The 26,377-nt window shown below is 32.3% G+C and overlaps 2 protein-coding genes and 1 pseudogene across 3 annotated transcripts; 2 read left to right on the top strand and 1 right to left on the bottom strand.

Annotated features, from left to right (window-relative positions):
* Window positions 1-1,284: 1,284 nt before the first annotated feature.
* LOC112999625 (uncharacterized) lies at window positions 1,285-4,332 on the top strand (annotated as a pseudogene).
* A 5,576-nt stretch (window positions 4,333-9,908) lies between these two features.
* Window positions 9,909-16,018, top strand: LOC102661702 (cullin-4). 2 transcript variants are annotated; one of them, XM_014767783.2, is made up of 4 exons: window positions 9,909-10,043; window positions 11,214-11,329; window positions 11,458-11,804; window positions 15,790-16,018. In XM_014767783.2, the coding sequence occupies exons 3-4, from the start codon at window positions 11,485-11,487 to the stop codon at window positions 15,839-15,841; spliced, it is 372 nt and encodes a 123-aa protein (XP_014623269.2). In that variant the 5' UTR covers window positions 9,909-10,043; window positions 11,214-11,329; window positions 11,458-11,484; the 3' UTR covers window positions 15,842-16,018. The 2 variants fall into 2 exon arrangements, with proteins under 2 accessions (XP_014623269.2, XP_040865451.1); XM_041009517.1 differs by lacking the exon at window positions 9,909-10,043 and having other exon boundaries at window positions 10,302-11,329.
* A 4,620-nt stretch (window positions 16,019-20,638) lies between these two features.
* On the bottom strand, window positions 20,639-25,966 carry LOC102662790 (uncharacterized). Its single transcript, XM_006598571.1, has 12 exons — window positions 25,826-25,966; window positions 25,486-25,749; window positions 25,074-25,194; window positions 24,907-24,997; window positions 24,683-24,807; window positions 24,205-24,320; window positions 23,903-24,073; window positions 23,755-23,814; window positions 23,496-23,646; window positions 21,626-21,700; window positions 21,459-21,516; window positions 20,639-20,978 (listed from the first exon to the last, which is right to left on the bottom strand). Exons 1-12 carry the CDS (start codon window positions 25,964-25,966, stop codon window positions 20,639-20,641), a joined length of 1,713 nt encoding a protein of 570 aa, XP_006598634.1.
* Between the last annotated feature and the right edge of the window lie 411 nt (window positions 25,967-26,377).

The raw sequence follows: 26,377 nt of genomic DNA, 5'->3' as shown, positions 1-26,377 counted from the left end.
AAACCAATTCAGTTATCATAACTGAATTCAGTTATGACAACACCTCTTAAAGTCTTCCCACTTGTGCCATTTGTGATTTTGAGTCACACACCACAAATACATTCTACTCCAAAGCCCTCTGTCCTTAACTAGGTTTAATTGGTGACTATGATGATATGCCATATTATCTCAATTCTTTTGAGATATGAATAACAATGCTACTGCTCCTTAACAAATATAGAGCCTTTACTATGAAATTTCACACAAGAATATGTTGTCTAAGAAGAACCATACCTCTACCAAGTAACTTAGCTAATCTCAAAGAGAATAAAAAAAAGTAACTGAGCTTGATTCTACTACTCTTTCGCAAGATTACATTATTTAAAAAGAAAAATAAAAATAAAGACGTGCGAATTTGTGCATTATTAAGAGCTACAACAAGAGGAGCGAATGCACCCGATTGAGTGCAAGTCGAAATTGAAATGGAAGCTCCAAAATCGTTACGTTTGATTTTATAATTGTCGATCAGTTTTGAATATTGGGTTAAGTATAGAATAAAAATTTTAGTTTTATATGATTAATTCGGATTGGGAAGCTTAAGAGAAAGAAATCCGTCAGTTCCCGCACCCAACCGAATATCTATATTATTTGTACAACTATGTGTTGTTGCTTTGCTTCCTTCAATATACCAGAGTAATGATATAAGATGTCACATGTTTTCTCAAAAGTCACAATCACACCAAGTTTTTTTTTTTTGCGTCTCTCTCCTTGAATGTTAATTCTATTTCTCACACCAATTACTACCGGGGCAATGAGGATAGAGAAGTCTTCAATCTTTCATTTTTCTTTTCCCTTTTTTGGTTTTGTTAATACCCAATTTTGTCAGAGATATTTATTGAGAAATACTCGAATTCCACATCGGCTGCCTCAGTTCTTGGAGTACAACTTATACACTACTAAAAATACTATTTTTTACGACATGGTATTTAAGTCAATTATAAAAAATCGTTCTTGTTTATATCACAATGGTAAATTTATATATATGGTTAATATTTTAAAAACGGTTTTTGAAAACCACCTTGGAATATTTCAAAACAAGGACAGTTTTCGGAAAACCCGTCTTAAATGCTTATTATTTTTAATTAATATAATTTATCACTTTCTCTTTCTCTCTTTATCGCGTAGGGTACATGCCACTCTTTCTCTCATTCTCGCATTCGTTGTCGCCTCAGCTGCTTCATCACAGCTCTGCGGAAGGGAGCCCAAAAGCCTACCATCTCGCCAAACCCTTCATCCTAGCCCTGACAACCTCTCGCCATCGCTCTCTCCGAAGAGCTCCAAATCAACAACACATCTTCTCAAAACCCTCGCCACGAGACCGAGATCGAGACCCAAAATGAAACTCTAGCTGAGAGTTCCAGCTCGACTGAGCTGAACTCGAACTCGAGGAATGACGTCGTTGTGGAAGACTTGCTTAATTTGCTCTATTTTGGTTCACTTTTTGATGTGAAGAGTGACTTTGTGTCCACAATGCTTACCAGAACGTAGGAGCGTGGCTACTGCTTGACCTATGATTACATCACCGACGATGCCACCGATATGCTTGGCGAAAAGGACTTGGATTCGATCTCCGCACTGAGAGGGTAGCTCGTTTCACGGCCCGCGGATTCGAGCTTTTCGCACAAGAACGCGCTGCATCGCTGCGTGGAACACGCCAAGCTGTGGCTTGCTAAGTCGGAGCAGCCCATTGGGCCTGATGCTGATTTACTTGTATGGTTCTATTGAATTGCTCTTTTTTTTGTGTTGAGTTGTTTTTTACTTGTTAACTTGTTAATGAGTGTTTTATTTATTTTGTAGATGTTGCATTAAGGGAGAAGTTGAACAAGATTATGTCTTCGGAGTACTTTACTACCACACCTGAGATGAAGGCTCTGGTTGAAGTTGTTGCGGCAGCTATTGGGGGCAATTACGTTTCCTTCCATGTGCTGGTGCGTGGGTCTGTGGTTCCGGTTGAAGTGGAGCAGCCTGTTTTTCAGTCTTAGGAAAAGGTATAATTTATAGTGCTTGTTGGATTGGTTGTTTTTGAAAAGTCAGTGTTTGGAATGTGTTGCTTGTTTTGAATTGGTAAAATGAGAATTCAGCTGAGTTAAGTTCATAGCTTGAATGTTGTTGTGTCTTTGTTGGAATAAAGTAAATTTTTTGAACTGCTTTGGGACTGAAGTATCGTAGATGTCAACATTACTTTATTTGGTTGGATAAAATGTTGTTGGGAAGTGATAGAACTTTTGTTGAGAGGTGATTTCTGTTTATGGTTGCACAGGTAAGAGGGGAGCGATGTGAGAAGGATGTTTGCTGATTTGTTTGTTGTAATTCTTTTGTTGATACATGGGGTTAGGGCAAAATTAAATTAGAATCTCATTGTGTTTCTTAGTTTTGAAGAAAATCATTATATTTCTTCTGCTGATACATGAGAAGGATGTTATACCTTGCATTTTAAGTTTTACCCCCTCCCTCTCTTTATTTGCAGGCTCTGGCATTGGCAATGACTTACCAAGAGGTCACCAATCACCATAAACAACGCCCAGCTATCAATGTTTCTGTTTAATATTTTTGCAGTTCGGTATAAAAAATCCCCTTTTATTTAATGTTCTATCTTCATTTGCCTGATTCTGCTGTCTTCTCACCCCCTCCTAACTTTCTACCCTCCTTCATTCTCAGTCTCACAAACATACAGTAATATCTAGAAAGGATTGAAGAAAACATGTGCTCTTCTTCTAATGTGTTTGTTCTTGGTTGAAGATGGTGTGGTTTAAACTAAAACTAATGAGATATATCCTATAAATGTTTATCACATTCTATTGGTTTAAACTAATTATAATAGACTTCTAGAAATTGCTAATTTGTTTCCATGGTTCTTATATGTGGAATGGGCTCTTCTTCTCACCCTTTTTATTCAACATTGCTGCAGGGAACTCTCTCACATTGTTCTTATCCATTATCAACATGTGAAGGTAACATGTTTTGATTTTATTAGTATTTGTTGCCTAATTGTTATTTGACAAAAGCTCAAGAAGAATTGCTTACTTTTACATTCCAAGTATAATTAAGAGAACAATGAACTAGTAACATGTAATTGTGTTGTAGAGTTATATGTGAAGTAGGAAAGTAAAACATGGAAATTCCATACTAACTTGAGTATGGTATTCCCCCAAATCATGTAACTTGACTTTCCATGCTAATAATATATACTGCCTAGAAATAACAAAGTTGGCACTGCTTCCTTAATCAATACTTGGTCTGATAAGTTTCAACACCAGACAATTTTCTTGAATGTTAGATGCTATAAATTGGTTACATATTATTCCTCTCTATGACTACGCATAATTTTCTTTTCCCTTGTCTCAGATGTTGACTCTGTACTCTAATTCTTAAAAAATAAAAAAGGCTAAACATTCTCATCAGGAGTTTTGAACTATGTGATTAAATATAATCGTGATCTGCTATATCTTCCCATCTATGAATAATTTCATTTTGGGCCTTCATTCCTTTCTCTCATTTGTCTTGTTCAAAATAATCAGGGAACCAGGGCAAATTTTACATGTGCTAAAGAAAATGAAGAAAATCTTCCTTATGCTCAACAAACTGATAAAATTATGCCCAAAAAAGAGATGGAAACTTCTTTATCATCTACTCTTCATCCTCATAGTTATCAGGTTCCTTCAAAAACTATGGATACAAGCATGAACAGTTCCCAAGCATCAGAATATGAAGAAGCAAAATCTGGTATTTCTTTTGTGCACATTAATAATTTAAATTGTTTTGTTTTCAATTTTTCATGTCTAGAGGAAATTCTGAGTAGCCTTTTTGTTGACTTTGTTCTTCAGTATCACTTTTTCATGTGTGTATTTAAATTTTTTTAACTTGATGTAATTTTTACAACATTCAATAACCATGCAAGTTCTAAGTTTTATTTTTTCCTCGAGTTACAACGCCCTGTTGAGAAGATTACACCTCAACCTGTTGATTCTTATTCTCCTCGGCCACTCACAAGTAAATTTCTTCATTTTAAATTGTTTTTGAGTTCAACTTTGATGCATTGTCCCTGTAAATTTACACTACCACTTAGTCATACACTGTTGTACCATTAAAATAGTAGCAGTTATAATAAATAGAAATTTGCAGGGAAGCTATTAGGCATTTTCGTGACTAATTTATCTCATATGTTGAGTTTATCTACAGTCATGTCAAGGTCTGCAAAGTCTTCTGACTATGCCTTGTTTCCAAAAAAATGCTCATGCAGACAACAATTTGTTTATTGACGGTGGGGTTATTAAATTATTATTATTTTATTTCTTTGCATATATGATTGTTATCTATTCTTGACTATGGAGAATTGAAATTATTATAATGATTTGACTTATCTTTTATTTATTTTATTTCTATTGTCTTTTCTTTTGGATTGTATTTATAAATGTGGAAGCAATGTCTTCCAAGGTTATTTTGATGATGCCAAAGAATCAAGAGTTGAGTAAAGTATTAAGCAAAGATTCAAGAATCAAGTTTCAAGTTTCAAGATTCAAGAATAATCAAGATCAAGATTCAAGAGTCAAGATTCAAGAATCAAGAGAAGACTCAATCAAGATATGTATTAAAAAAGTTTTTCAAAAACATGGAGTAGCACAAGAAGTTTTCACAAAATCATTACCAAAGAGTTTTACTCTCTGATAATCGATTACCAGAAGATAGTAATTGATTACCAGTAGCCAGTATTGTTTTCAAAACTGATTTACAAAGCTGTAATCGATTACCATAATCATGTAATCGATTATCAATATTTTAAAACGTTAGAATTCAAATTTTAAGAGTCACAACTAGTGATAAAACATTTTCAAATCATTTTTAACTTGTGTAATCGATTACACAATACTTGTAATCGGTTACCAGAGCTTCTAACGTTTTGATTTTCAAAATTTAAACTGAGAAGTCACATCTGTTGATGTGTAATCGATTACACCTTAATGGTAATCGATTACCAATGACTGATTTCGAAAAATAAATTTCCAAAAGTCACAATTCTTCAAGTGACTTATTTCTGAAGATTTTTTCAAAAGTCATATCTTTTTAAGTGACTAGTTTTTAAAGAAATTGCCAAGAGTCACAAGCTTTAACTTGAGTCATCAAGAGATTATAAATATGTGACCATGACATGAATTTTAGAACAATCAATTATCTATCTTTCAATCTTTTCTCAACATCATTCAATATCTTTCAACTCTTTCTCAACATCATAGATATGTATTTCATTGACCAATCTCTCTTCTATGATTTGACCCAATTATCTAGTGACGGTGTACCATTTGAAGGTGCATTGGACGATGATTGGAAGTTTGATTTTTCTGTGCATGATGCCCACCGGTTGGTTTGTACCAACCAAGCGGATATGACCGGAAGGCTACTTGTCGGTTCATTGGCATTTGAATGCCTCATCATGCACTACTTGATTGTGCGCATCCTTCTCCCTAGATCTTCCAACCTTGCACAGGTGTCTGAGGAAGATTTGATAATCATGTAGGTTTTCTTAACCGGTCGTCAAATCGACTGGGCCCATCTTTTGAGATATTGCATGCATAAGGCATTGCGATCAAATACTCCACTCCCATATCCTCATTTGATTACTTTGTTTCTACAACATTTCAATGTCTCTCTTGACTCTGAGCCCTTTGTCAAAGTCAAAAGATCCTTCTCTATAGGTGTAAATGTATTTTCCTCCTTCGGTTACCGTAAAGAGATGGATGATTCTTGGATAAAGAAGGATGCTCCAGTACAAGCCGCTGAAGATCGCTCTCCATCACCACATTCTTAGATAGATGACTCTTCATCTCTTTTGCACAGTATTCTTGAAAGGTTTGATGGACTTCAAACCTATGTAGGTGAGAGGTTTGATGCTTTGGAACGACAAGTGGACACGTGATTCGATGCAATGAACTCAAGAATCACAAAGGTTGAAGATGTCACCATCATTCGCGACTGCCTTGATTTACCTCCACCACCATCAGTTTAGACATTATTATTATTATTATATTTTGTTTCTAAAGCCTTGTATTTGGCTATATGCTTATGACATTTGAACATTTAGTATTTTTAGTATTTGCTTAGTATGACTGAACATTTATGGATTATGATATATGACTATGTGGTTTGCATTATAATTTGGTTTATGTCTTGCTTCATGAATGGTTTAGTATCTTTTATGTTTATTTTACAAAATATGCTTTGTGTATGGTTTTAAATTATGAATGTTTTATGCATTTTGGCCTTTTTGATGTTTCCAAAGGGGGAGAGAAAAATGGGTATGTTAAGAAATCAAGATGTTATATTTTTCAAGACTTAAAATTAAGCATAAATTCAAAAAGAAAAGGGGAGAAAGGGATAAGTAAACAGTAGCACAAAAATTGTATGCATTCTCTTATCTAAGAGGGGGAAATTGTGGAAGCAATATCTTTCAAGGTTATTTTGATGATGCCAAAGAATCAAGATTTAAGCAAAGATTCAAGAATCAAGTTTCAAGTTTCAAGATTCAAGATTCAAATAATCAAGATTCAAGAATAATCAAGATCAAGATTCAAGAATCAAGAGAAGACTCAATCAAGATAAGTATTAAAAACGTTTTTCAAAACATTAAGTAGCACAAGAAGTTTTCATAAAATCATTACCAAAGAGTTTTACTCTCTGGTAATCGATTACCAGAAGATAGTAATTGATTACCAGTAATCAATATTGTTTTCAAAACTGATTTACAAAGCTGTAATCGATTACCATAATCATGTAATCGATTATCAATATTTTAAAACGTTAGAATTCAAATTTTAAGAGTCACAACTAGTGATAAAACATTTTTAAATCATTTTTAACTTGTGTAATCGATTACACAATACTTGTAATCAATTACCAGAGCTTCTAACGTTTTGATTTTCAAAATTTAAACTGAGAAGTCACATCTGTTGATGTGTAATCGATTACACCTTAATGGTAATCGATTACCAATGACTAATTTCGAAAAATAAATTTCCAAAAGTCACAATTCTTCAAGTGACTTGTTTCTGAAGATTTTTTCAAAAGTCATAACTTTTTAAGTGACTAGTTTTTAAAGAAATTGCCAAGAGTCACAAGCTTTGACTTGAGTCATCAAGAGATTATAAATATGTGACCATGGCATGAATTTTAGAACAATCAATTATCTATCTTTCAATCTTCTCTCAACATCATTCAATATCTTTCAACTCTTTCTACCGAATTTTCTGATTCTATTTCTCTTCATCTTTCTAAAAAGTTTTTGTTCAAACACTTTCTTTTCCAGGAAAAGTTTTTTGTTCAAAAACTTGTGCTATTAATCTTTTTCATTCTCTTCTTCCTTTGTCAAAAGAACGAAGGACTAACCGCCTGAATTCTTTTGTGTCTTTCTTCTCCCTTAAAAAAGATTCAAAGGACTAATCGCCTGAGAATTCTTTTGGTTCTTCCCTTCCCCTTAATCAAAAGATTTCAAAGGACTAACTGCTTGAGATATCTTTTGTTTCCCCTTTACTAAGATTTAAAGGACTATCCGCCTGAAAATTCTTTGTCCCAACACATTGGAGGGTACATTCTTTGTGGTACAAGTAGATGGTACATCTACTTGGGGATTGTTATACTGAGAACAAGAGAGGGTACATCTCTTGTGGATCAGTTCAAGTGAAGGATACATCTACTTGGGTTTTCAAAGAGAACAAGGGAGGGTACATCCCTTGTGGATCTTTGGCTTGTAAAGGATTTTACAAGGTTGAAAGAAATCTTAAGAACCGCAGGTTGCTTGGGGACTGGATGTAGGCACGGTTTGTAGCCGAACCAGTATAAATCTTGTGTTTGTCTTCCCCTTCTCTACACTCTTTAATTTCCGCTGTGTACTTTTAATTTCCGCTTTTACTTTTGGTTAAGGTTCTGTTTTTGCTTCTTACTTTTTTAATTCAGTAGTAAAAGCCTAATTAAATCTAGTAACTTTAAGAAAGATAAGTTTTTTAATTAGTCAAGGCAAATTAATAATTAATTCAACCTCCCTTCTTAATTATTCTGAGATCACTTGATCCAACAATAAATGATGAAGCAATGTCTATTAGGTACTTTTCTTTTATATATATATATATATATATCCCGCGTTAAATTTAATCAAAGTGAACTTATAACTAATTATTTAATCAATCATTTGGTAATGTCAATTCATGACTTTGCTAACGTGTAGGTATGCTGAAAAATAACTAGCCATATTATCTCTGCAGTTTACACTAGTCTTACTTGTAAGACATCTTTTCACAGTGCTTACAAATGGAACGGAAGATTACCCATTTACACCACTTACTGTAAGTATTTGTTTTACTGTTTTTAATAAAAAATATGTACAATCTTTGGTTTTGAATTAGCAGTTGATATATATATCACCTTTTTAGGGTTAGAAAAATGTTACCAACACATTTCTTCAATTACATTATCTCTTAGGTGTGAATCAACAAGTTGTTGATTTGAGTTTTGTAAAATTAAGTTTTGTAAATAAAATAAATAAATTTTAAAAAATAAATTATCAATAAAATTTATATATCAATTAATATTTTATATTAAAGGGTGTTGTTATTTTTGGTGCCTGCGTAGATCTGGTCCTGGAGATGAAAAACCAAGTAGTGTCTAAACTAAAATGGCTTATATTAAAGGGTGTTTCAATGACGAGAGAAACAAGTCAAAAAACACTCTTGCTAATAATGTTTTAAAATAAAAATAATTAATTTTTAATTAAAAACAAACAACCAATAAGGCAATAAAGAAAACTATTTCAAACACAGGCGTGTCGTTTTGCTTATAATTAAGCTGCCAAATTTTGATTTGGTGACAAGCTTGAGGACATGAAATGGAGTCATAAGATTTGAGTATCCATGTTTAGCTTCTGCATTCTACAGTGACTTTAGACTTACTAGATGATTAAGGTTATTGGGTGAGGGTATATATATAAACTGTTCATTAATTGAGAACTCCTATAAAGTGAGATGTTTTTCCTTCTTTCTTCCCTTTATTATCTTTTTGTTGAGAAAGTAATGTGAATGTGAATATGCTTTGCTGAGGTTAGTTTTGGCCTTTTTGGACCACGTCACCGTCACAAGAATTAAGTAATACTGAAAACATGAATTGGTCTTGGCAACTTTAATTTGTTAGCTGCACATTAAAAAATATTGAAGACTTGAATGTACTGAAAACATGAATTGGTCTTTGCAACTTTAATTTGTTAGCTGGACATTAAACATGACTTGCTTCTTTTACATGGATTGCCAAGCTTTCAAGAGTCATTTTATTAATTTTTTTATTTTCAAAATAATTTATTTAAATTTTACTTAAAGTAAAACATCATTAATGTAAAAAATATAAATTAATTTAATTTTATTATGTTTATTTTACTAATGCTCTCTCATTTTATTTAATAAAACTTTAAATTTGCTAAAAGATCAAATAAATCATAAAAACAGTGGTGTGTTCTTAAATTTTTAAGAAAGAGACTATTATTGACCCATGTTTATTAATTTAAGTTATAAAAAATATTTTTCTTTAATTAAATATTAAATTTTGAGTTTTATGATTATAAAATATAAATAGTATTTAAAGGATCTACTTTTAAATCAAGGTATGAGTACTAAGTATGATAGTACTCGTTTTAATGAGCCTTAGTTAATTTTCTGTTGGTGTAATGATTACACATATTTGAGCTGGTAGTTGCTGGTGTAATAACTAGTTGCTGGTGTTACAAATTAACAAACTTCTCATAGCCTGACTATATGTGCAATCCTGAACATTTTTATGTACTTGTATGCTTCTAGATTTATGCACATGCACAATGAAAATTTTATTGGTACTGTTATGCTTTCTAGGAAAACTTACAATACGTGTCTTATTCTTCTATGTAGTCTGCTGATTTGACAATACTGTTATGCTATTTTAGAAGAGAAGGAAAAGAAGGCTGGACTAAAAGCTTTTTCTCCTGCTCAGCATAACTGGTAAAATTCATTTTTATTGCTGTTGATTTCCTTGTATTTCAGAATCATTAGCAAATGAAGTCAATAGTTATTATTTTGTACTTCACATGTCTTGTGATGATTTTTATCAGGGACAGAAGCTCTTTTTGCTGACCTAGCCCATTTTCCGATTCAACTAACCCTTCAAAATAGGCTTTCTCTCTCTCCGATTCGCCAATATCTCTTCCTTTGCTTAATTCCTGCTACTTAAAAATTAGGTTTTAGCACTTTAATTATTGCTTTTGATCTGTGATTAATTGTTCCCGAACTGCCTTGCACGATTCTTCATCTAAGTTTCTTTTCTGCGTCGAATTGAACTTCCTTTTTCTTTGCTCTAGCTAGTTATTTGTTATTTCTGGACTCTTGTGTGCCTAATATTAGTAACCTAAGTGAGTCTGAGCTAAAGGTAGTTCCTATTGTAAGATTATTATGGCTTTGTTTGGATGAGCTTCTCAATGAACACTTATAGGAGAAGAAAATAGGAAGATAACATGGATTGAACCTTTTTCTATTAGCTAAAATTAAGTTATGCACTTCAGCTTTTGGAGAAGTTAGATAAGGGAGCTTTTATAAGTTCTGTATGTGTCTTGTATTTTCCTCCCAGGGAAATTCTGTTTTATAGATGCTACTGAGTGAGTCTTGTGAACCTTACTGTTCTGGAGAGCTCTGTTATTATGAGGAATGATGATAATCTGGTTCGAGCTATCAGATGTTGATGTATCTATTGTCTGTCTTTTTCTGATATGTTGTTGTCCTTGTGGTTTTGAGCTTATTTTTTGTTGAAATGATTCATGATAGCATATTGACATTTCCAAGATAATGATTATAGGTTCGGTTTCAAACTTACCATTACGTTAACCTCTTGTATGATGTTATTTAATTTTGAGATATCTTTTATCACCTCCCTCACTAGATTCTATGTCTGAAACTTTAAGTGTCTCATGATTGTCTTATTATTATGTCGAATGTGCCTTTTAAACATGGCTGTACTGCAAGTTTGTTTTCCTTATTTTGCATATATTTCTAGCTTCATTCTCTTTTGTTGAAAATCCATTCACATGGAAGTTTATATAAATAATATCTAATTTTTAGCTTCTGAATAGGATGACTTTTAAATATCTTTTTTCATACTTTTCTGTTTTCCTTTTGTAGCTAAACCAACATTGCCCACAAATTTCGAGGAGGATACATGGGCAAAACTAAAGTCTGCCATTTGTGCTATATTTTTGAAGCAACCTAACTCTTGTGACTTGGAGAAGCTTTATCAGGTAATCATGGAAATTCTCTAATTAATTATTATTATTTTTCTAACATGATTGATTTAGCCATGTGAATATTTATGTTGCACTAGCTTATTGGTATTTCATGGTGAACTCATAATCTCCATTCCATATAGGCTGTGAACGATCTCTGCCTATATAAAATGGGTGTAAATCTTCATCAACAGATTGAAAAGGAGTGTGAAGCACATATATCTGCTGCACTGCAGTCTTTGGTTGGCCAAAGCCCAGATTTGGTTGTTTTTCGGTCTCTAGTTGAGAGATGTTGGCAGGATCTTTGTGACCAAATGTTGATGATTCGTGGTATAGCCTTGTATCTAGATAGGACATATGTGAAGCAAACAGCAAATGTTCGATCATTATGGGACATGGGCTTACAACTTTTCCGCAAACATCTTTCATTGTCTCCTGAAGTAGAACACAAAACTGTTACTGGTCTTCTACGAATGATTGAAAGTGAAAGGTAAGTCCATTTTTTGCAATTCAATTTTGTACCTTTAAATACTTGCAGCTTGTTGTTTTAAAGCTCCACACTTTCATCCATGTATACATGGGTGCCGTGGGATGGGGGGTTTGTTGGCTCTTCTCTTTTTTTTTTTTTTTATCAGCAAAGATAAACTATATATTGATTGTACTGAAAAGTACATAAAAGGGCTATACAAATGGTTTCTCAATCAGACATTCATATTCTGAAAGGGAACCAATCTTATTAATTGCCCATATGGTTTGTGTGCTTTTGTCAATGTGTGCTTTTGTCTATGTGAATGTATGGTTTGTGTCTTGTATATGCCTTTCAATTTTGGAAAATTTAATTATATTTGCATTGTTATTGTCATTCATGAAGAAAAATATTTTTTTTTAAAAAAAATCAATAATTCTACATCGGTTATTAAATAAATCGATGTAGTATTGGTTGACATTCTATATCAGTTATTATGCAAAATCGATGTAGAATGATTTACCATGGATGACAATCTACGATGGTTGAGAGCCGCAGCCGATGTAGAAATCCGAACATTCTACATCGATTGTCCTGACAATCGATGTAGAATGGTCACAATTCAAAGACGGGTGTGACCATAGACCCGTCTTTGAATCGCGTCATTCTAAGATGGTCGTTCAATCGATGTAGAAAGATGCGGCTGTTTCAACATCGCCGACTACAATGACGTGTGAAAACCGATGTAGAAACGCCATTTTACAAAAAAAAAAAAAGAAAACACTCAATAACAAGTTAACAAGTAAAAAACAACTCAACACGAAAAAAAAAGAGCAATTCAACAAAACCATACAAGTAACATCAGCATCAGGCCCAATGGGCTGCTCCGACTTAGCAAGCCACAGCTTGACATGTTCCACGCAGCAGTGCAGTGCGTTCTTGTGCGAAAAGCTTGAATCCGTGGACCGTGAAATGAGCAACCCTCTTAGTGCGGAGATCGAATCCAAGTCCTTCTCGCCGAGCAGATCGATGGCATCGTCGGTGACGTAGTCGTAGGTCAAGCAGCAGCCACGCTCCTGCGTTCTGGTAAGCATCGTGGACGCAAAGTCACTCTTCACATTGAAAAGTGAACCAAAATAGAGCAAATTAAGCAAGCCCTCCACAACGACGTCGTTCCTCGAGTTCGAGTTCGGCTCAGTTGAGCCGGAACTCTTAGCTAGGGTTTCGTTTTGGGTCTCAGTCTTGGTCTCGTGGCAAGGGTTTTAAGAAGACGTGTCGTTGATTTGGAGCTCTTCGGAGAGAGCGGTGGAGAAAGGTTGTCAGAGCTTATTGAGCTCATCAATGAGGGCGAGGAAGGAGGGTTTGGTGAGATGGTAGGCTTTTGGGCTCCTCTCGTAGAGCTGTGATGAAGCAGCTGAGGCGACAACGAATGCGAGAATGAGAGAGAGTGGCATGTACCCTGCGTGATAAAGAGAGAAAGAGAAAGTGATAAATTATATTAATTAAAAATAATAAGCATTTAAGACAGGTTTTCCGAAAATCGTCCTTGTTTTGAAGTATTCCAAGGCGGTTTTCAAAAACCGTTTTTAAAATATTAACCATATTTACAAATTTGCCATTGTGATATAAACAAAAACGGTTTTTTATAATCGACTTAAATACCCTGTTGTAAAAAATAGTATTTTTAGTAGTGTTATATATCTATTGGCTAACTTCACTTAATGTTAATTGGTTTTAAGATAAAATTTAACATGATATCAGAGCAGACTCTGATCTTGGGACCTCGTCCTCGCTTCCGCCGCTGAGAGGTGGTGTATTAGGAAATACCCAAAATCCCACAGGTAGAGGCTAGTATAAAAGGATGCTTTCAGCCTATGATTTTTTGGTTTTTGGTGTTGTTGGTATAGAATGAATTTGCCACTAATGTTTGAGCACTTGTGTTAATGAAGCACTGCAATTGGAACCTTTTTGAATGTGTTGCTATACACTTCTGCTCTTAACATGTCACTCATTTAGGTTTTCATTGCCTTTCTAAAGTCCAATCAATTAGTTCTTAGCCCATGTGAGGGAATTCTTTCTTTCTACTCATTTCTTTTGTCTAAGTCTTTTGTTTTTTTAATTTCGTTTGTCTATGTGTACATATGCCTATAAGATTTTCCTTTTAAATTCTCTACTTTCCTTTTAGTTTTAAATAAATGTCGTTTTTTAATTCTTTCCTTTCAGTACCGCAGATGTAAATTTCTTAGTAGTTATATTTTTGTGTTTAAATAAAAGGAATAAATAGTTTAAGAGTTTTTATTTTATTTTATTAATGAATACGTGTTTATTCTGTTTTTTAAAATTGATTCCTTCACTCTTGCATAGATTTCTTCCAAAACTATTAACAACATCTTTATAAAATAAAAATTTAAACAAAAATAAATTGGTTTGTTTCTAAAAATTAGCTTAGGTGTACACCTTTGTCAATTTAAATTTTAGGATTATTAGTTGTGATAATTCAAAAGTTCTAAAGTTCAATAAATATAAAATATAAAAAAATAAAATATTAACTCTCTTTTTAAAACAATAATAAAATTTGAGTTTTGTTAAAAAAATATTTTTTTTCTTTTTCATAGTTATTTTATTGTAGGATGAGATAAATATTTTAAATTAAAAATGATTTGTTTAAATTAAAGAGGTAACCGTGTTTATGATGGATATAATATGATGTTAGCATCTTTCCTAAGTGTAATCAATCCACCTCTGAACTTAAATTTGATTCCAAAGACTTTTTTTTTTCAAAAAGATTTTTATGCGATTTTTCTCTTAATAAACTATAATTCCAAAGACTTATAATTTTAATTAGTATTTTATTGTTCCACCGCAATGACAGTTTTTCTAGTTCTCCATCTACAAGATTGTCTTCCATCTTTTCTCTCTCTCTGTCTTCAGCATCAACCCCTCTTTTCGATCTTCTCCTGTTCGTACCCTTCTCTTCAACCTTCAAGCTATCTTCTCTTACTTTCTCGGATTTGGATTCTCTTCCATTATAATTGGAGAGTCTCCAATTAGACTCGTTAGATTAAACCTATGACTGTGATGTATTCACTTAAACTCTCTCTAAACTAATTGTTCTTTTAATATTTTTTTTACAATTTTATTTAATTTCATCATTTTCAAATATGTTTCTGGTTTATATATTGGTTTTTTATTTTTACACTTTAAATTACTTTTATATTGACCTATACATTATTTTTATGAATTTTTTTAACTATATATCATTTACATTTCATGTGTTAAATTCCCCCAAATACTTTTTTTCTGGTTCCAATTGCAGGAATTCGGTCTTAACTTTGACCGTAGTGCAATTTTAATTTCTTTGTTAGTTGGAATCCACTTATATGACATTGATCAATGACATATAATATTTATATAATATTATTTATAATAATGTCATTATAACGTCATACTGACATAGTAACTGATTTAATATGCTCACGTGATTTCATATCTGATATGTATGATTTTATTAGTCCCTTTATCATAATTGTGGAAGCATTTACAACAATTAATATAATATTTGACTGTCATAATATAATGTTCAAAAAAAGACTTTTCAGAGTAAAAAATGATAATAATAATAATAATATTATTTTTTTCCCAAAACAATTAAATTATTTCTTATAAATCATATAATATAGAACAAAGATTAGTCAAAAGCTCTAGTATATCCTAATCTAATGAATAATAAATATATATATGAAAAAATATTTTCTAATATCTCATGTATAATAGTTTCAAGCACCTCCCTTCCACAACATCTCACTATTAGAAGCTTATACTTTGTTTCCCAAACTAAAGATATGAAAATCCTTTATTATTTGTCAGTGCTACTACTTGTTCTTTCCATTGGTTTCGGTATGCAATGTTTTAACAAATTAAAATATATTTGGTTCCAATTAGTAAGATTAACTTTACAGTTTTGGTTCTTGATTAATGCCTAAGTGATTGGGAATATCTTGTGTTGCAGGAAATCAAATGCAATTGTCAAAGGCAAAAGAGTGTCAAATACCGTTGTATGACTCTAGTTGTGCTTATGAAGGTACTCCTTGTATCATGGATTGCGAATTCTTTTATCGTGGGAAGGGAATATGCATTTCTAACATGAAATGCATTTGTCATTACAAATGTTAAACTATTGTTTATGACAACCACTCACCTTTTGGTGAATGTGTGGAATGTAAAAAAATAAAACAAAAGAATAAATTGGTTACATTATTCCAGAAATCTATCATAAAATTTCAAAATACTTGCTAGATTTTGTCCCGAAGTTAAAACTATCATCCTTTACACAGTCCATGACTTGCTAGAATTTATATAGATATAGTTGCCGATAGTACATTTTAAGTTTTTGACAACATTTGGGGCATATAGTAAATTATGATTATTAAAAGGAAAAATGTATCAAAATGTATAACTTATTGCTTTCACTCATGTATTTTAATAATATAGTTTTGTGTTTGGGGGTGTTTTGCCCCTTCCGCTGACAAAAAAAATGGCAAATATAATTGTTTGTGTATTTTTTATATTTTTAAAATTAATTAACACTTCACCTTGCTAACCAATTATTTTAAATCAGAAATTAAAACTAGTAATGTATTGTCAAGATGAAATGCCAATTTTAATCAGAGAATACAATACTATGTACTCTAATTAAATTAAATCGGGACCATTGGTTGTTCTTGACGATGTTAAAAAATATAATGTTTTTCAATTTTTTTTCCAACTGATTGACTCCAACTCTTTTCTTTTTGAGTGATGAATCTGTCAAGACACAATTTAACACATTTTGTTTCCAAAATAAAAAAATATCAAAATAGGAAAAAAGTTTGAAGATAGTTCCAGAATAATATATTATATAATAAGTTAAGAAAGGACTTCAGGCATATAATTAAGAGTTAAGACATATATAGCCATTAAATACAAAAAAAAACAGAAATTTTTTTCTTTAAACTTTTTTTAAATCCCTTTATTATAGCTTCTTTTCCTCATGAGTTTTGGTTCATCTCACTCATATTTTTCTTCCTACTTTACCATTTTTTTTTCTTTTGGTTGTTTTTGTCAACGGTCAATTTAACCCATAATATATCAAATAAAATATTTTTAAAATTAAAAAATATTACATATGTTTTAATACGTGAAATTTTATTATTTTTTAATGTTTAACAGAACTATTTGATAAAACATTTTTAAAATAGAAAATTTAAATATACAATAATATACTTTATACGTACACTACTTTGCAACCCGTGCACATGCACGGGTTGTTTGGTAAGTGAGTTTGCAAGTATTTTTTAACTACAATATACAATTAAAATCAAATACACAAGTGAAGCATGAGCAAACATAATATTTATAATAAAGAGATTGTTCAAACTACATTATTCACAAAACATTTGTTAAAAATTTCAAACTACAAAAGACACTTTAATCAATATCACTATCATCCCAATCCTTTTGTCTTCTAATGACAATTTCCCAAATTTTTTCATAATGTCTATAGTAAAAGGAGACTTCATCTCCATGATTGAAGTCGCTTTCCACAAGGAAGTCATACCATAGTTGAACAACGCCTTTACCACCAATGGCAGGGTTGAGAGTTTCAACATTCCATTGCAATGGAGGGTCAAATCATCTTAATACTATCATGTGATGACCACAAGCATTAAGAGGAACTTTTGTAGAAGGTGGAAGTTTCTGCAGATAAAAGAGAAGTAAAATTAATATTCGGATTAATATTTTATTGAGGATGTTAATCTAAGTAATGTTAACTTACCAGGGGTTCAGGGGCACCGAGCATGTCCTGAGTAATTTCAATCGTCCAGTATGCTTTCTGGATGTATGTCTTTGTCTGCCACATGTTTGTTGGTCTAGTAGAGGATGAAGTGTATGTCAAACACGCACTTATGATTGCAGGCAAAGAAGTTGATCATGGTGAACTCGTAGATTTGCAATTCTCTTTTGAAGTTTTGGAGTCCATCTTCCAAATAGAATCTTCCTTTGTATCACCTGACCCATATTTCGTAGATGGCTCCGTCATATTTGAAGTGAACAAACTGGGGATAGTCTGGTGCCTATTGTCTATGGTAGAATGATGGAACTTCTATGATAGTCTGGAAAAAAAAGTTGAAAAAGGTAAGTGCATGTATAGTGAACAATAATAATAATAATAATAATAATTTGGAAATCAAAGCATAGTAAAATATCACTTTGTCGTTGTCAAAGGCAGCGATAAATTGCATGATCAACGGTGATCCTATGATCGGATATTTCATCTGAAGTCACACAGACATTGTAATTTTAGTGGTTGAATTGTTGAGGTTGAAGAAAAGGAGTAAATTAAGTTTTGCAAAAAAGAGAAGATTAGGAGTGACTTACTTGACTTGATGTTATTGAAGATGTGGTGCTCATTTTGGTGATGGTGTCAAGTTGAAGTTTTTATATATAAAAAAAAAAAGTGAAATAGAATTTGCAAGAGAAGGTAGATTACCTGTCATAGATGAATTGGTAGATTACCTGTCATAGATGAAAAAAGATGTTCGAATTCTGATCTAGCCTCATCATTGTTGTAATTGAGCTCTGATAATATAAAGTTATTGTCTAGACATTATGCAGAATTAGCATGCTCAAGATATGACATTGGAGGATAGTCTTGAAGTGATTTTTGATTTGCATTCAGTAGTTTTTCAATTTCCAACAATGTTAAATTTTTAAGATGTTCATCATCAATGTGTAATTCTAACAAATTAGAAGTCAAATCATTAATCGATGCTTATGTCTAATGATATTCAATATACAAATGCATCAAAACTAACTTGTGTTGACTGTTGATTTTGTATAATGATATGCGATGTCATCAGCTAACCAATTCCAAGTTTGATTTCAAAGTTCTTCAGGTTTAGTAATGTCACCTATTAATAGCATGAACAAAAATAATTTCCTCAAATAATTAGTTGTGCCCCAGTCCTTATCTTCTTTGATTGCTTCCACAAATTCTCTGTCATCTTGCAAAAAAAACCCATTGTAAAACATGCTTCTCTATATGTAGGGTATAGAACATTTGCAACTGTTCTAATATCCTCAAATGAAGTAGGTCCTTTGCATGTAGTAAGCATTATTCTTAAATAAAATAATTCTCCTGTGGTTGGTGGGACCCATATTAGCCTTCCAATTGTATGTCCTTTTTTTTAGGTGCCATGATCTGATCTTTTGCTTGTACACGAATTTTGAAACAAATTCTGAATGAGTAAGATTTCGGCCTTCTATAAAACATTTATTGCTATTCATCCAAGCTAAGAATTTTGAATCTGAAATGCTTGGCTTCGATAAGATATCATCTATATCATCATCTTCTTCGTAAAGAACATTGTGTTGGCCTGGAAGATGGAAATGTAATTTCTCAACAACAGGTTTTCTAGCATGTATTGGAAAACCAAAGATTCTCCAAGTAGCTTCATAAGGAGAAATGTATCTGCCATAAAGATTGGTTAAAAAAAGAAATAATTAGCAAATGAATTAGGAATGTTAAATCAATATTACCTACAATCTAGATATTCTTTAATCTTGTCATTTTGAGTGGTAGGATTCTGAACTGCATCATCACCATCATAAACCATAACAACAGTCACTCTGTCATAATCTTTGTTTATGTATTTGAATAAATATTTGATGGAAGTGTTTTGGTTACACCATTCAATATTTATATGTGCTTGGTATTTTCTAAGTAATTTTGGATTGTAAGGTACTATGTATCTATTATCAATGATAACACCTTTCTTTGAAATTGTACGACCATCATTTATTCTACAATATACTGGATAACCATTTGAATCTAAATGAGTATGAGGATGAAATACTTTAGGATAAAAATGACTGCACTTGCCTTCTTTCATGCATGGAGACTGAGATTGTAGAATTCCTCATGGGCCATGTACCATATGATTTTGCACTAATGTATACAGTTCTGGGTCATCTTCATGTGAAGGTATCTCTACTGATATTATCTGGTTAATTTCATTTGAAGATGAATATTTATTGTCTGGGTGTAAAAAAAGCAATAGATGGATGTGAGGAAGTCCTCACTTTTTAAATTCAATTGTATGCATATATGCAATTGTTAGGTGATAGTATGAATAATGTAACAGTAATATAGAAATATTGAACTTTTGTATCATATGAAAAGAAAAAAATGGAAAGCAATAAACTAATGTCTAAGTTTAACAACTAGAATAATAGCAAACTTACATGCAACTAGTTTTCCAAGCAGGTGATTTTTTGTTAAGTCAGAAAGCATATGTTCATACTTCAATCTGAAAACATGCGAGATAATATCTGGTCTATCTATTGCTTTCAGATTCAAAGGTGCAAGTACTCTACAAATTTCAGGCCAATTTGGATTACATGTTAAAGTAATAAAAAGATTTGGGAAACCAACATGGTTGCATATTGTCATACCATCAAAATAAAGTTGATCCATATAGCATGGACTCCCAACAAACGTTGAAAGCAAAATTTCCCTTTTTCCTTTAGATAAGCCTTTGCTGGTTCCAACATCCAATGATCTTTGTAAGCTATAATACTTGTTGACTATAAGTTTCTTTTGGTTGTTTCTAATGTAGCTAAGTCTTTCAGACTCAACCATGGTATATGCTTCAACAATAAATTGTTGGAATAGTTTTCTAGAATGCAGCAAAGTTTGAGCTTCATTTGACCTGGACTGAAGCCTATAAGCAAACCACTCTCTCATTGTTAGATGATCTCTCTTCCTTCTTTTGCTGGCAGATGTAGAACATTGAAGTATGTCAGATCTATATCCATCTTCACCATAAGGGAATAGTGAAAGGTACTGCAAGTCCTAGATAGCTAGAGTGCAATTCATGTATTCTTTGTAATTCTCCATTTTGAGTTTCAACAATAATAACTCTTCTTGAGTTTCCATCAAAATCACCCACAATAAGAGCAACAACTTCAGAAACATTTGGCAGATTGTATATACGACCATCTTTTTCACGAGCTGCTATCAATTTCAATCCGACATTATCTACTTGACTATCTGCCAATCTATCCCTGGTCATTCTAAAACTTTTTGCATGGGCATTGTGTTGATCCAACATTTGACTTAAAGTTGAAACAATGTGTGGTTGAATTCCACCATGTTGGCTGCAAAAACCAACATCAAAATACATCTATAATTCTAACAAAACATGCTTTTTCGATGAGTATTTGTTATAATAAAAGAAACAAAAGAACTACTGCCTCATGGCATTAATTATATTTTGAAGTTCATTTTGAGTATCAAAGATATATAATTGTGCAAATTGTGGTTCTTTTCCAGGCATTGGTAATAGGTTTCCTATCCGATGGCATGGTTGGCCCTAAATCCTAATTGTAGGAGGGCCTCTCAATTCATTAATTGATTTGTCTAGCTTAATACTAGGAGACGTGAAGGCAAACATTATGTTATATGTCCGTATGTTATGCTGATAATTTTTACTATCAACTACATTATGATCAAAGAGAAGTCATTTGAGATATTTTGGTGGATTTTGTAATAATGGAAGTTCAACTTTGTCATCTCCACAACATAAGTTGAACCTTGGGCTTGCACAATTTTTATGTTTTGAAATTCTTTCATTATACCACATTTTTGCATTACAATGTCTACATTGCATGAGTTGGTCACCAAGTTCAGAATAGCCTGAAATTGTTTAATGACATAGTGCAACATGATGATAACAATTGTCAATATTAATTTAAGAACATATGAGCTGGTATGGTTAACCTTAAGTCATAACCATAATTATTACCTTCAGTGTTGATTGTAGGTTCATTAGCCTTGGATTGGCAATTTTCATCCTCAGACAAAAAATTAGAATCAAATGCTGCAATAATTTTAGTTAGATATGGTAGCTATATTTGAAATATGAACTAAAGATGGACTAAGGATTTTCTATCATGGTATCTTGTGTGGATTCAGAATTTAGATCTTCTAATAAATCAGTTGGTATCACTTAAAAATAGAGACAAATAAAAGTTAAATTGAATGAAGTAATGTATTATTTTTTTTGAAACATGGTATATATAATTTCTTACCATCATATTTTGTATGTTGCAAAGTGGAGTCTATAGTTGCCTGCAGAGGTGCCTGAGCCTGAGCATTTCTTTTTGTTTGCATGATACTTTTCCTGTTGATCCTAGCTTTTACTGAATTAGATGGGTTTGCATGTTCGTGGTTTTGCATGTTGAAAATTGGTATTGATGAAGCTGATTGGGTTATAAATTAAACAACATATATTTTTGAAATGTACTAAGAGAATATTAATTGAAATGTGTAGTAGCTAGAAGAAATTAGGGAGATGAAAGAAATGAAAATATTGTAAAAATTGTAGTTCAATATGAATAGTTCAGAAAATGGGCCATATATGAATGATGAGACTTACAACGTTTCAAAAGTATAAGCATGGTTTTACATATGGAAAATGGGTATTGATGAAGCCGATTGAGCTAAGAGAATACTAATTTAAATGTGTAGCAGATGGAACAAATTTTGAGGATGAAAGAAATGGCAAATCAGGGAGAAAACTGCAGTTCAATTTTAATAGCTTGGAAAATGGGCCATATAAGAATGATGAGACTTGCATGTAGAAATATGAAGTGTAGGATTCATGGTAAATCTAAAATGAAGGAAATATTTAATCACAAATTGTTTCTACCAAGAACTACAGTGGATTAGGTTAATTAGACTTGTCTATATAATGGATCTGGCAAACTAATAAACAAATAATTATTGACATGAAGTAAGAGATGGTAAATATCAAATCTGTAATTGCGGGAATAAATATGAAAGCTAAGAATCAAATAGAAATTAGGGGCTACAACTATAGCTAGAGATTAACAGCTGCAAAAATTTGCTATGTAGGAATCATTACACTTCCATGTAGAGGCATAAGTTAGTGTCACTACAAAAAAGTTTGATATAAAAGATGTTGTCTATGGAGCAGTAGGTTGTCAATATAGAGAGTTTTATTTATTTTCATTACAAGCGAATTTATTATATTAAAACATGGGGAAAAAATTTGAAGGCAATTTTGAATGAAAAGTGGTTTAGGTGTATAACACCAATAAACATAGACTTAAATAGTAATTTTTTAATATGTAATTTATGAATCTATTTGGCTGATATGAATGGTTTATAATTAATTTGTAAGTCAATAAAAATTGTGTTTCTTATCGTAGAATGTTAACTTATTTAACTGTTAAGTCAACATATGCAAAAAATTAACCAACATCCATCCTACCAGCCAAAAGGTAAACTCCTTGCAAAAAAAAAAGTTACCTTAATTAATTAGTTGACTTCAGTTGTGTATATTCATTAGAATTTTGATTATAATGGAATAGATTGCAATTTTCTAATAGTACCTTATAAATGGTTTTAAAATTGATAAAAAAAATATAATCAAAATTCGACAATATTAACAAACAAAATAAGGAAACCTAAAAAAACGGTTTGTTCATTCCACCTTAGAAACACATGACATATAACAATGTTTTTTAAAAGTTACCCAGAGACACAACAACAAAATTTGTTCAAGCTTTGACCAATATTACAACTTGGTAATACCATGATTAAAAAACATCTAAGACAACTTGACAGTAGGTAGATTCATTCAATCTGACAATGTCTTGCTAATTTGTTAGAGGAAAGTTGTGCGGGTAAAATTTGAGAGCTTCTTGGTTCATCATCCAATTCATTAGATGATAGGCGCTTTGTCGGTGTTAATGGAATGCTTAGAAGTGGGTCATGATCTGCTATGACAGACATAAATTGCTGCATAAAACATTAACTGATTAGTAAGCTGAATGTAAAGACTTTAATTTTATTGGCATCATGGCAAAATGCATCAGAGTAAAACACACAAGAACAATGTTAGCTTACAAATTCAAGTTGTGTAGCATCGTTGGAGTGTAGGATTGAACTATCAATCTTGGAACATGCCTGCATGAAATATAAATTGAGAGTAACAAAACAGATGGAATATATTGATATTATGACAACGACTAAAACATAGGTGAGAAAAAACTACCTCAGTATTAGGCAACATATTCAGGACAACATTGATCAAATCTAATTCATTTGAATATTTAAGAACAATAGAATTCCTGAACTTTGGTTGAAGCTTGACTTTAAATGCAAGGACACAACCCAGTAGCCTATCAAGTGCTTGAGGAGAAGCATTTAAATCAACATCGCCATCCTTGGGCAGCAAAAAATTCAATGACTTAATATGTACAATGAAATTGGATAGCAAATAAACAAAATCTGATTTTAAAATAAGAAGCAGTGTAGGATAATACAATAGCGTCCTCCCATTTTGAGTATGTTGACTTCATTAGCTAATTGGCCAATCAACTCTGCACATTCACGGTCACAGAGCAAGAATTTTGTATTTTCGTCCTTATGGTTAACCATCACTTCAACTCTATACCTGGCAACATAGATAACTGTGTAAAAAAGAGTGTTTAATGAAGGTTATACCAATTGAGCAGGGAACCAATGACCTTAGTACAAGTTGATCGTTGTATTTGCCACATGCACATATGAATGGCACAGTCTCTATGTCAGTTTTTTTGTGGCATTGACTGCAAGCTGGGTAACACCATGAATGATTATCCATGAGTATCCTTGTAATTATGCCCACAGTAACACAAACAATTTCTTGTTTGGAAAACATTGGCATTAAATTTTGTACAAAGTGATGGTAGAATTGAATAAGGCTAGCTTAATTGGAATTTTAATTGGCCTGGATAAACAGTCAATATAAATAAGAGCATGACCTTCGAAATGGCATTAATCTGACAAATACTTTTTGCCTCAGACTTTGAAAGAAATGCATTCTTTGATGATAATTGACTTGATCCTGAAAGCTGTGAACTCCCTTGGCCAAGAGATGTGAAAACTGACCTAACCTCAATTTCTAAATCTGAAAGCCTATAGGAATAGAATAAAAACCAAAGTGTATGAAAAAATAAGCAACATACTTAATTGATAAAATTAATAAATACAGAACTAACAGCATCATCAAAATACCTCTCACTGAATTCTTGTATTTCTAACACAAGTTCATTGATCATTAGTTTGGACACCTTCAAAGAATTACTCACCGAGGATGGATATGATCCTGCATTTGCGACAAAGAATAAGAGCAGGCATCATTTGATGAGCATCACAATTGACAAATTTGGCATTAGACTTACCCTGATCTTCTTTGATTCTAGCATGCGTCAAAAGAATAATGATGGGCCTATCATTTTCAACCTCATTCAAATAAGCTAAGAACTGCAAGCAGCAATCTTCCCAAAGAGTGCAAGATAGCACCTGGCCATTGTGAGAAACAAACAATAATAAATGAATCAGTACCTCAGTTTATAATCATCATCAAATACAAATAACAATTATATAGATAACAAAAAGTTAAATTCTAGAATATAACCTCAAGTCCTTCACTTTAAAACAACCCTCATATTTTTTTATGAGACATGTCGGAATACCACTTCATCAATGATGCCAATAATGTATTAAGGAAGCAAAAAGTAAAGGCATGTCATTTTAAAAGCCATAAATTTTTTGATCAAACTAAATGCACAAATTACAGGTGAACTTACCAACCAAGAGACCAGTTTGGAAATGACCAGCAATGACATTAGAAAAATCAGCAAATCTAAATTTCCTAAAAGGAAGGTGATCCAAATCGGATTGCCTAACAACAGTAACTTCAGTAAAAGCTAATTTATATTGATGATCACAGAGTCTGAATTGACCATCATTCTTCATTACTTTAAAATTATGCATGACATAAGTAAAATTTTCCTTCAAATCATCCTTCCAAGACTTTAGCTGATCTTTTTTACCAAGAACATGGATTTCATCTCCCTATAATATACAAAATATATAAATAGCTGATTGAATGGTCAATAATATAGCAATAAAAAAATGAATAAAACCATACATCAGAATCAACAATAACCATTTCGGCTTGTTCAGACTTGTTAGGGATCCAAATGAACCAAAGATCAGTGATCCTTACAGCAAGTTTAAGTGTTTCTCTTGATCCATCAATGGACTTAGTCTTATTAGGAGAATGTGCCATAATTCTGCATAAAATTGGTTGTTCCTAAATCTATGATGTAGTCAATGGAAAACGCAGAGCAACAATAGCAAATTATCAGTTACAAACTAAACATACAGGTGAACCAATAAAAGGAAAAAGTACCACCTTCACCGACGACAACCAAAGTCAACAACGTATATAAGGCAAACTGGAAAACAAAGGGCAGTCACGAAAAAATAAAGCATCAAACTCAGAAACAATGAAAAAGAATAGGAAAAACACGGCCAAAAAAAAAAGATAACAAAGAATCACAAAACATGACAGAAACACCAAACCAACATAAAACAGTATTTTCCTGTAAGTGTCCACAAGAAACTTTGTAAACCCAAAAGCAACCAAAAAAGTTACAATAAACATGAAAATAAAGGCCACACATGCATGAGTCAGTGA

The sequence above is a fragment of the Glycine max genome, chromosome 15, assembly GCF_000004515.6.
Source record: "Glycine max cultivar Williams 82 chromosome 15, Glycine_max_v4.0, whole genome shotgun sequence".
NCBI lineage: Eukaryota > Viridiplantae > Streptophyta > Magnoliopsida > Fabales > Fabaceae > Glycine > Glycine max.
The sequence above is the reverse complement of the archived record's forward strand: the minus strand, read 5'-3'. Positions and strand labels throughout refer to the sequence as shown.